At 38.3% G+C, this 11,468-nt stretch overlaps 2 protein-coding genes across 2 annotated transcripts; both read left to right on the top strand.

Annotated features, from left to right (window-relative positions):
- The first annotated feature begins 1,971 nt into the window (after positions 1-1,971).
- Positions 1,972-3,289, top strand: LOC147278890 (ARM repeat superfamily protein). The gene has a single exon (XM_086251916.1). It carries the CDS (start codon positions 2,123-2,125, stop codon positions 3,119-3,121), a length of 999 nt encoding a protein of 332 aa, XP_086108042.1. The 5' UTR covers positions 1,972-2,122; the 3' UTR covers positions 3,122-3,289.
- A 1,676-nt stretch (positions 3,290-4,965) lies between these two features.
- On the top strand, positions 4,966-7,482 carry GULLO3 (D-arabinono-1,4-lactone oxidase family protein). Its single transcript, XM_086251820.1, has 3 exons — positions 4,966-5,745; positions 5,867-6,122; positions 6,511-7,482. Exons 1-3 carry the CDS (start codon positions 5,068-5,070, stop codon positions 7,347-7,349), a joined length of 1,773 nt encoding a protein of 590 aa, XP_086107946.1. The 5' UTR covers positions 4,966-5,067; the 3' UTR covers positions 7,350-7,482.
- The last annotated feature ends 3,986 nt before the right edge of the window (positions 7,483-11,468 follow it).

An 11,468-nucleotide genomic window follows, 5' to 3' on the forward strand; every position in this document is an offset into this window, starting at 1 on the left:
TTATGTTTGAGATAATTTGGAGTGTGGGTTTTATGGGTTTCAAGATTGAAATTTCGGGTTTGGGTTATAGGGTTTCGCAGGTCGTTCGGCACTGGTTTACCGAACGAAACTGAAATGTTCAGTAGACCAGTGTCGAACGACCTGCGAATCCGAAAATAAATAACCAGAAAATTCACTCTTGCATTCTAAAAAATCACACTCCAAATCATTGTAAACAGACGAAACATGTATTGGGATGAATTAATCAATTGAAATTAGATAAGAAAACATTAGATTTACATTCAAATTCAGAAATTTTAGGTTAGGGCATGCCTTCAACTTCCAATGGCTATGGTGGAGAGAGGATCCATGGCAGCCATGAGGCAGGTTGACAGCGAGAGGTGGGTGTCGACAATTTTTGGGATGAAGGTGGGTGTCGACAATTTTGGGATGAAGGTGGAGGTCACGGGTGGTGTGTTTTGGTTATGGTTGGAGGTGAGATTGAGGGTGTGGTGTGTAGTTGTGGTTTAGGAGTGTTGGGTTTGGGGTGTGTGAGGAGAGTTTTTTTTTTTTTTTTTTCAAATGATGTAAGTTGTCCTTTAAGGTAATTTTCCTTTATGTCAATTAAGTAATTTTAGAGGGCTGCTATTTGCACACCCTTTTCTTCTCTTTGCACACCCTTTCTTAAAAAAAAAAAAAAAAAAAAACTCAAGGGAAAAGACCATTTGGCCCTCCCCTCACCCACACACCCCATCCCCATCTCCCACCCCGTACACACCTCATCCCCATCTTCACCCCCCCCCCCGGTACACACCCCATCCATCCCCATCTCTCCGGCACACACCCCACCGTCGAAGCCCACCCCCACCCTTTCTATTCGGCCCGCCCCACTCTCTCTCCTTCCCTCTTACCCCGCCGACCACCGCACCCCCTTCCCTCTGGCCACCTCCCCCTCCTCCCCGCATGCACAACCCACTTTCTTTCCTTCCATCTTACCCCGCCGACCACCGCATCCCCTTCCCTCTTGCCACCTCCCAATCCCTCCTCCCCCTCCTCCCCGCATGCACCACTGCCCAAGCAGACAGCACCACCGCCCAAGCAGACAGCCAAAAAAAAAAAAATTGCAGCGGGTTCGGCGGACCAGTGCCGAACCCGATGGTTTCGTTCGACAGGTACCCGCCGAATAGAATAGGATTGTTCGGTGGGTACCTACCGAACGAAACCACCGGGTTCGGCACTGGTCCGCCGAACCCGCTGAAATTTTTTTGTGGGTGTGGGTGTGGGTGGCTAGCCGGTAAGGGGTGTTCTGGGGAGTGATGGCCGGCATCTTGGGAGTGTTTTCCGACCGGTGGGGTGACTGGTGGTGGCCGGAGGAGGGAGAGGGAAAGAGAGAGAGTGGCCGAGGCCGGGGTTGGGTTTCGGGGAGAGAGAAAGATGAGGGGATGGGGGTGCGGTGGTCGGCGGGGTAAGAGGGAAGGAGAGAGAGTGGGGCGGGCCGGGGCTGGGGTGGTCGACGGGGGTGGGGTGTGTGCAGGAGAGAGGAGAGGTGGGGATGGGGTGTGTGGGTGAGGGGGTGTGTACGGGGGGGGGGGGGGAGATGGGGATGGGGTGTGTGATTTTTGGGTGTGTGTGTTTTTTTTTTCTGTTTAGGAAGGGTGTGCAAAAAGAAAAATGGATGGGGTGTGTGGGTGAGGGGAGGGCCAAATGGTCTTAACCCTTGAGTTTTTTTTTTTTTTTTTTAAGAAAGGGTGTGCAAAGAGAAAAAAATGGTGTGCAAATAGCAGCCCTCTAATTTTATAAAATAAGTTGGTGAAGATATGAAATAAAAAAATAAAAAAAAGTGTGCAAATAACAATATTTTATATATAGTGTGTGGTAAAAATAATTTTATTGTCATGTTATTTTTAAAATTTCTTTTTTCCCTGAAAGTGGAAACTGACACATATTGGAACTTCTGAAGTACACTCCTTCACATGGCCTCACCACATCCTTACAAGCATTCCAGTTTCCACCATCTTCTTGTGCTCTCTCTCTCTCTCTCTCTCTCAATCACCATTCACGGGCTTAATAGAGGTTGAACTTGAGCCTCAGATACCCTGCTCTTTCTCTGTCTAGATCACCAACCACAGTCAGCATAGCAGCCATGAAAACGCAGCAGCCAAAGCTTAAAACGCAACTTTTCTCCTGCGGATTCTTCCGCCATTGCACTGGAACAGTCCTCAGCCCCACCGCACCTCACCCTCCACCTCTCCCTTTCTTACCCACCGACCCATTACCACCTTCACTATCATCATCTGCTGCTCCAACCCGATCCGACCCGCCACCCCACCATCCCTCCAAACCCGAATCCGAGTCCTCTTCCTCCTCAACCTCCCAAAGCTTCACCCAGTGGAAATTCGCACTCCCAGACTCACCCATCATCCTCCCCCAACCCGACTCGCCACTCGGTTCACGTACCACACTCCCATCTAACCCCCCACCGCCTCCACCGCCGCCGCCACAACCCATCTCCTCCACCCACCTCCAAGAACTCTTCCACGCAGCGGAGCTCCAACTCAGCATCGGGTCACACTCGGAGCAGCTCGCCGCACTCCACCTTCTGGAACGCTCCCTCGTCCCCTACCCGCCATCCGACCCGGCTTGCCCGCCCGAATTGATGCGCGGGGTGGTGCGCAATTTAAAAAACAAAGCCGGAGCGAAACCTGCCACCAAAATTTTACTGGCCCTCTGCCTGGCGGAGGGTAACCGCCACGTGGCGGTGGAGGCCGGGGCGGTGGCGGCGGTGGTCGAGACGGCGCTGGAGCTGGAGGATGCAGCGGCGGAGCGGGCGCTGGCGGCTCTCGAGCTCATGTGTACAGTCGCTGAGGGGGCGGCGGAGGTGAGGGCCCACGCACTGGCTGTGGCGGTAATGGTGATGGTGATGGGTCGGACTTCGGCGCGGGGGAAGGAATACGCGATAGGTGTTTTGGCGGTGATCTACGGAGGGTCGTCGGAAGATGAGGCGGCGGAGGCTGCGGCGGCAGCACCGGCGGAGGAGGTGGCGCGTGCGGTGGAGTTGGCGTTGCAAGGGGATTGTAGTGGCAGAGGAAGGAGGAAAGGGGCCCAGCTACTGAAAGCGCTTCAAGAGAATCAAAATAATTGATGGACGGCTTGGATGTTGAATGTGATTGTGTGTGTCTGTGTGTGTTAGTTTAGCCTAAAATTGTGTGTGTCAAATAGACTCATGTAATTATGTTTGCAGTTAAAGGCTTCAGAGCTGCTTTGGTTCTTACTTCTTAATAGAATTCTTCTACCACATTTTTGGGTCACACATTTGGCTAAATCTTAAAGCTCACTTATTTCGCCTATTTGTAGTTGTTTTTTATTGTTAGTAATCTTTGTAAATTTAGCCCAATTCAGACTATTAAGTCATAACACAAATCATATACAAAACTATATCTTATGATCTCACAAAGCAAATCAGAAATATGTTTGAAAAATAAAATTTCAAGTTTATGAAGGTTTAACACGTTGATCAATGTTATTGATATAATAATATTTTTCTTATTAGAAAATGTCTTAAATTCAAAATTTATAATTTTCAAGCTAATTTTGTAGATGCACGATGCTTAATAATTAGATGTATAAATTTACCATTTCTTTTACGCAATCAACATAATTAATATTATCCACTCTACTATTGTATAAAATTATAAAAAGATCATATAGTAATAATCAATTTATGTATTATAATATAGATAAATATTAGGGAGACTTAAAGTTTAGTCCATTTTATGAGTCTTTCTTAGACTAAGACCGGTAGTGATTTAAGATTTTTAATTAAGTCCTTTTATTTTTCTTCTTTAACAGTTTTATGTTAGGTTTTAACTCCAAGATTTTGGGTTTCGCTCAAAATCTCGGAGTTAAAACCTAACATACAGCCTCTACAAAGCCCACTCTACACCCTAGGAGGGAAAATACCCTTCAAATAGAGGGAAATACCCTTCAAATTGGGGAATGACTTTATTATGAATTAAAATGATTTTTTTCTAAATTAAAAGGACTTTATTATAAATTAAAATGATTTTCTTATAAATTATTATGAATTAAAAAAATTTTCTTATAAATTTTAAAACACCCTTCGATCTCCATCTAAAAATTATTTTTTTAAAAGAACTAAGTCTAATTATCTCTAAATATTATTAATATTATATTTTATAAATTTGTATATACCACACCCCTGCAAGTGCACAGTATAGGCCGGTTGTGAGGTGAATTTTTTTCTTTTACTTTTTTTATGGGGAATTGTTTGGTGGTAGAAACAACATTAGACACTTGGCCAAGGAATACCCTATCCTCTTGGAGAGTGGCAGACAACCATAAATGATAAATTCCTACACTACACCTTGTTGTTTCCTTGGTCACAATTACAAGGGGGGTTATATATTGTTTTTTTTTTTTTTTTTTTGGGTCTTTTTAATTCTTTTCAAACAACCAAATAATTGAACACTTGGAAAACTTTCCAGCATTAACAAAAAAAAAAATTGTGAAATTTTGGAAATGGCATGTCAGATATCATATGCAGTGGGGCTGAATTCCACCGATTCAGAGGTGATTCATGAATAGTGTCTCTCTCATCACTGCTAAATGTTGAAGATGATGGACAAAGTCCACAATCTACACTACCCAGTTATTGCTCTTGTTGACAACACCGCTAGCATACTCATTAAAGTGAGAGAGGTTAGTGGAAGGAAGGTGTTCAAATCTTTTATGTAAGCACAAAAGGAAAAAAGGATGAGAACAAAATATTCGATGGGGAATTAATTGAGCTATACAAGGTAGTAAATCACCATAAATATAGGATATTTTCTTAGCTGTCTAGTGTAATGTCATCAACATAATATTATCCAAAAGGAACTACCCCACATACAGAAATATAAAACGACTTTCTAATCTTAGGGTACAATCCAAGTAATCAATTCCCTCATTTGGCTCATTTCCCTTCAAAGCATTGCCTTCCTGTTTATATAAAAAAAGCTCTAGGAAAGCAAAGCTGAAAGCCTCTCCTTTAGACTTTTGTACAAAACCAGAGGACTAAAAGGGCTTATTATGCATAGCTTATGGTGGTTTCTTGGTGTTCTTCACCTACTGACATGGATTGCAACCATGCCAACCATCCCAGCCATGCCACCACCAGCACCTATTCAATGCAATGAGAACGGCTGCAACCTCTACAACTCCTATGGTGTTTGGAATGACAGAAAAGATTGCCATGTTCCAAATGTCACATACCCAACAACCCAAGAGGAACTAGTTAAGGCTGTGGCTTATGCAAATCAGAACAGGCTCAAGGTCAAAGTGGTGAGCAAATTTTCACATACCATAACCAAGTTGGCTTGCCCTGCCACAAGTTCTGGGAATTCAATGCTAATAAGCACTGCAAAATATGATTCGGGGATCGAAATTGATGCCCCAAATTTGGCTGTCACGGCTGATGCTGGCGTAGGACTGCGGCAGCTGATTGATAGAGTGGAAGCGGCTGGATTGAGTTTAGGAGCATCCCCATATTGGGAGGGTGTGAGTGTAGGAGGTCTTATAAGCACAGGGTCACATGGGAGCTCATGGTGGGGCAAGGGAGGGGCTGTCCATGACCATATTATTGGTCTTAGTCTTATTGTTCCAGCAAAACAATCTGAAGGGTATGCCAAAATTCTCAGATTAGAAGCAAAAGATCAACTTTTCAATGCTGCCAAAGTGTCATTGGGGTTGTTGGGTGTCATCTCTAAGGTAAGTGCCCTGTCTTCATTTCTTGAATTGAAATTATTGATTGCTGTCTGTATGTTGATGATGAATTCTTAATTTCTTCAGTCCTAAGTTACTGAATCAAACATTTGAAATTGCCCAATAGGTAAAGTTGTCACTACAGCCAGGATTCAAGAGAAGCATAACCTATAACTTCACAGATGATGCTCAAATTGAAGACATATACATGGACCATGCTAAGAAATACGAATTTGCAGATATCACTTGGTACCCATCAAAGCATACAGCTGCCTACAAATATGATCACAGAGTTCCCTTAAATGCCTCTGGCAATGGGGTATATGATTTCCTGGGATTCCAATACAATTCTATTCTGGTCTCCCAATCTGTAAGAGCAACAGGTATGTCACATTCTTTCATTTAACATTTCTGTTCTATAACTTATAGGGTACACAGATTATGGTATAATCTTAGTGTTACTTTTGTTACTTTCAAGCACATTGTTGTGCTGCTTGCATAGAAGAAAAAAAAATTAATCACATTTCCGAAAGATGTGAAATTGATGTGAGACCCATATCTGTATAGTGAATTTCAGTTTTATAAGAGGGGTTATCTCCCATACAGACCGGGTATGGATGCTAGAATTTTATTCAACTCACAATTCACACATGTTTAAAAGTGTTATGAATCAAAAACAAAAATTCCAGACACACTAGATGTGGGTACGTGCGTTCCAAATAGCATTACTTGAAGAATAAAAGACTAAGAGAGCCTAAATTTGAAATGCAGAGAAGACCATGGATAATGGACGCAGCTCGAATGGAAAATGCACACTAGCCTCTTCATTCTTGGGGTACAAGAAATTAATCGCCAATGGTTTGAAGAATGGTCTAATCTTCACTGGGTACCCAGTAGTTGGTCACCAGGGCAAAATGCAAACCTCAGGTTCATGCATATACTCAACAGGCAAAGACAGCTCCTGTGCTTGGGATCCAAGAATCAATGGCCTCTCCTTCTACGAAACAACAGCAATATTTCCGGCACCAAAGTTCCGAGACTTCATCCAAGATGTGAAGGCATTGAGAGACCTGATCAAACCAGACCACTTTTGTGGGGTGGACATCTACAATGGATTTCTAATACGTTTCATTAAGGCCTCTGATGCATTTCTTGGTCAGTCTGAGGACTCTGTGGTTGTTGATTTCAATTACTATAGAGCTGATGAGGCTTCAACTCCAAGGTTTAACCAAGATGTGTGGGAAGAAGTGGAGCAATTGGCATTTTTCAAACATGGGGCTAAGCCACATTGGGCTAAGAACAGGAACATAGCATTCTTGGGTGTAAATAAAAAGTACCCAAAGTTTGACAAATTCTTAAATGGGAAGAAGCAATTGGACCCACAAAATATGTTTTCAAGTGAATGGTCTGATGAGATTGTGTTTGGGAAAGAGGCTGCAAAGAGTGATGGGTGTGCTTTGGAGGGACTATGCATATGTTCTGAGGACAGACATTGCAGCCCAGGAAAAGGGTATTTCTGTAAACCTGGCCTTGTTTATAAGGAAGCTAGAGTTTGTAGGTACTCACCATCCTCTGTGGTATCAGACAGTACTTCATCAATTGATTTATGATTTGATTAATTCATATTGTACTGAAATAGAAAAATATATCATTTAAGTAAGTTTGTTTGATAATGAAGTTTTTCTGGTGGGTTAGTTTTTGTAGATTGTTATTGTTCTTTAGCTTGTTCCATATGGATTGGAATTAAGGTGAGAGCTAGAGTTGGAATATATAGTTGTTGGTTATCATTAATTTGTCTTTCTTTCTCTGACTAATTAAATTTCCATTAAATGATTTGATATTTTGTAATACGAGAGCAGTTTTGCTCACCTTCTTTAACTCAGGTGTATGCTCACCTCCCATCTAAAATGTTGCTATGTGTTTAAAAAATTAATCATGAGTTAATCTATTGTATTTAATTATTTATAATGTTATAATGATGAGAGAGAAAAATAATTTGACAACTCTTTTCTACTTTTCTATTTTATCTTTATCTTTTATCACTCAACTTTTTTCCACTTTTTTATTACTTATTAATTTCTCTTTTCTCTTTAATTTAATTATTTCTAATAATTTTTGCTTCTTTTTTTTTTTTGCTCTTCTCCAATACACCTCTAGTATCCAAAAAACCACATCCATTTAATAATTTTTGCTTCTTTTTTTTTTTTTTTTGCTCTTCTCCAGTATGCTTCCAATACCCAAAAAACCACATCCATTTTTTTTGGGTCTTCTCTTGTATACACCTTTTATCTACTTTTTTAATTAATTAACAAAATATTCCAACATTAACACTTTTTTTTTTGCCTAAGAATTCTTCTCTCTTGTCTCATACATGACATTTTCAGATCAAACAAATTCTTAGGCCAATCCAAGGTGTTGCAGCATTTAAAGAGAGAAGAATAGTTGCAACATAATATTTTTTTATTTTTTTTAAACTCATGTAACTTTTTTATTGAATTTTCTATGTATGCAAATGAGTTGTTTTAGATTTTTGTTTGGCCAACATTTTAGATTAAACTTTGCAAATGAGTTTTTCGTTTGAATTGCAAATGTGTTGTTGGAATATTTTATTTTTTAATTAATTAAAAAAATAGATAAAGGTGCATACATGAGAAGACTCAAACAAATGGATGTGATTTTTTGAGTACTGGAGGCGTATTGGAGAAAAGCAAAAAAAACAAAAGAAGCAAAAATTATTAGAAATAATTAAATAAAAGAGAAGAAAAATTAACAAATGATAAAGAAATTGAGTAATAAAAGATAAGGGTAAAAGTAGAAAAGAGTTGTCAAATTATTTTTCTCTCTCATCATTATAACATAAGAAATAATTAAATATAATAGATTAACTCATGGTTAGTTTTTTAAACACATGACAGCATTTTAGATGGGAAGTGAGCATATACCTGAGTTAAAGGGGAGGTGAGCAGAACTGCTCTCTTGTCCTACTGTAACGGTTGGAAACTTAATTTACAACTTTCCAAATCAATCTAGAGGTGATGAATTCATATATCTAGAATGAATGCAATGGGTTGGAAAATCATTTTAGATACTTAAAAATCCTCTCTGCCTACTTATTTCTCATCTTCTTTTTTTTTAATATAACATTTTTTATTTATTGGCCTGGTTAAAATAGTAAAGTAAATTCTATAACATTTTTTTAGCTACAGACTTGTAGTTTTTTGATAAAACACTTACACACCATATTACCATAATTAGAGTTTGATTCTCAAACTTTCTTTACTCTAAATAAAAAAATAAAAAAAGGAACTCTATAATATTCACTTCTATAACTAAAGATCAACTTAATTTTTTTCCTCCTTCCCCTTGAATCAGAAAGCAAAAGAAGAAGAAAAAAAAAAAAAAAAAAAGGGTTGTATAACAATATTTTCTACATTTTAAAATGACTAATGCTAAAATGAATTGTTAATATATATATAGCTAGCTAGCGCTGGTCTTCAAATGTAACCCCTTTTACCCAACTTCTTCTAATACAAACACATTAGGGTATGTTTTCTCTCCTTTTTTTTTTTTTTTTTTTTAAGTTAGTGATAAATTGATAATAAATCTAAAGTTATTTATCAAATAATATCAAGTTGTGTGCTCCGATTGTTAAAGTATTAGTGTATTTACTGTATATACTTATTATCATGGATCTGAATATCTGATTGGCTCCCAGTGCTAACAATGACATATATGGATCGGACAGGAAAGAGGATCCTAATGATTCGATCGATCTTCAAAAAACACTGTTGACTGTTCGCACCATCGATCAGTCAACATCTCGATGTTTGTAAGTCATGGCATGGCCTTCCTCTCCTCGATGTATTGTCTGTCTTCCTTCTCAAACTTAATTTCTCACCCAATTTATTTATTAATAATCACAATATCTCAACCTTAAAGTTCTAGAACATATATGATTATTCATAAACATTTTTGGTTGTTAAACAAATTAATTACCAAAAAAATTTAGCTATTATGATTTGGTTTTGGACCGTCCGATTACTGTTTAATATATTTGGTCTAAGTGTCTAACATATTAGTATATTACATCTATAAATAAATAAATAATATATATATATATCTTCTCCAATAAAATAAGAAGAGTTGCCTGCAAATTGTGCAATCGATCTGCATGCACTACTTGCATGGAATTAAGAAGATACGTAGGTGACTACAGGGAAATGCGGAGATGCACCTTTTGCTATATATATTACGTACAGTAGTTGATATTAGGAATTATAGAACTAAGCTGAATAAATAGAAACATAATTGGGTTTAATTAGGTGAAATTTTTTGGATGATATGTATATGTATATATACGGAAATATATATTCTCTTGTTATACTGTTTGACATGTACCATAATATATAATAGGGAGACTTATAGTTCAGTCCATTTTATGAGTCTTTCTTAGATTAAGACTGGTAGTGATTTAAGATTTTTAATTAAGTCTTTTTATTTTTCTTCTTTGACGGTTTTATGTTAGGTTTTAACTTCGAGATTTTAGGCTCTACAAAGCCCACTCTACCCCCTAAAAGGAGAAATACCCTTCAAATAAGGGAAAATACCCTTCAAATCGGAGAATGACTTTATTATAAATTAAAATGATTTTCTTATAAATTTTAAAACATCATCAATCTTTATCTAAAAATTGTTTTTCTAAAAGAACTACGTCTAATTATCTCTGTATAATATTAGCATATTACATATTGACTGTGAATTTAGACCATTAATTAAATTAACTCTTAAGTAAATGTGTGGTCCAAATTTGTAATATATATGACAAAAAAAAACAACCAAATTTATAATATGACAAAAAAACATTATCTCATATATAAGTATTGTTTTTAATGTTCGTAATGAATATGTTTATAAGATAATCAACCCTTTAATTTGGAATATTGGCTGTAATTTGGAGTACTAGAATTGTATGATATTTTGGCTTTAAAATATAATATTGCAGTGGTACTCTTTGGGAGGGACCTATATATAGCTCAACCCAGTACCCATAAAGGTAATACTTCAATAATCTGTAGTCTGTACCTGGAAGGGAGGGAGGGAGGGAGGGAGAGAGAGAGAGAGAGAGAGAGAGAGAGAGAGAGAGAGAGAGAGAGAGAGAGAGAGAGAGAGAGAGAGAGAGAGAGAGAGAGAGAGAGCTTGTTAGGGGGGGTGCCCTCCTCCTCCTCCTCCTGATCAATAAGCCTGACAAACAATTGGACAGACAGTGCAACAAATTATGAAAAGAAAAAGCTTCTGAAAGTGGTCGATCGATATATGGGCCAAACCTGCAGTCTCATTATGCGCACATCCCATAAAATTGCTGTGACTTGTGAGAAGAAATTATATATATATATATATATATATTGCTCACCAATATGACTTTAATTACTTACTATATATATTTGTATATGTGTCACTGGTTTAACTTAGATGATCATGTGCTTGCACAGTTGCCCTGCTTCTCGTCAGTTCAAATTCATGATATGCGTAGTCCTGTGACTCCTGCAGCTACTACTCAACCATATTATGAATGATAATAAATATATTGTTCCTAAAATTTTAGACGAACTCAAATTAATTTCAAAGCATTATTAAATATCAACCACATATCAGTATCTTCACCCATGCTGTCTCCAGCAACAGCAAGAAGAATTAAATGGCGATGACAGGTAAAAAAAAAGAAAAAGAAA

This window comes from Dryas octopetala, chromosome 7, assembly GCF_963921425.1.
Source record: "Dryas octopetala chromosome 7, drDryOcto1.1, whole genome shotgun sequence".
NCBI lineage: Eukaryota > Viridiplantae > Streptophyta > Magnoliopsida > Rosales > Rosaceae > Dryas > Dryas octopetala.

What these genes read in the sequence shown, in the direction of transcription:
- LOC147278890 (XM_086251916.1), top strand. Translation starts at nt 2,123, where the DNA reads ATGAAAACGCAGCAGCCAAAGCTTAAAACGCAACTTTTCTCCTGCGGA.
- GULLO3 (XM_086251820.1), top strand. Translation starts at nt 5,068, where the DNA reads ATGCATAGCTTATGGTGGTTTCTTGGTGTTCTTCACCTACTGACATGG. An exon ending in TGTTGGGTGTCATCTCTAAG is followed by an intron (nt 5,746 to 5,866) that starts GTAAGTGCCCTG and finishes ATTGCCCAATAG; the next exon opens with GTAAAGTTGTCACTACAGCC. An exon ending in CCAATCTGTAAGAGCAACAG is followed by an intron (nt 6,123 to 6,510) that starts GTATGTCACATT and finishes TTTGAAATGCAG; the next exon opens with AGAAGACCATGGATAATGGA.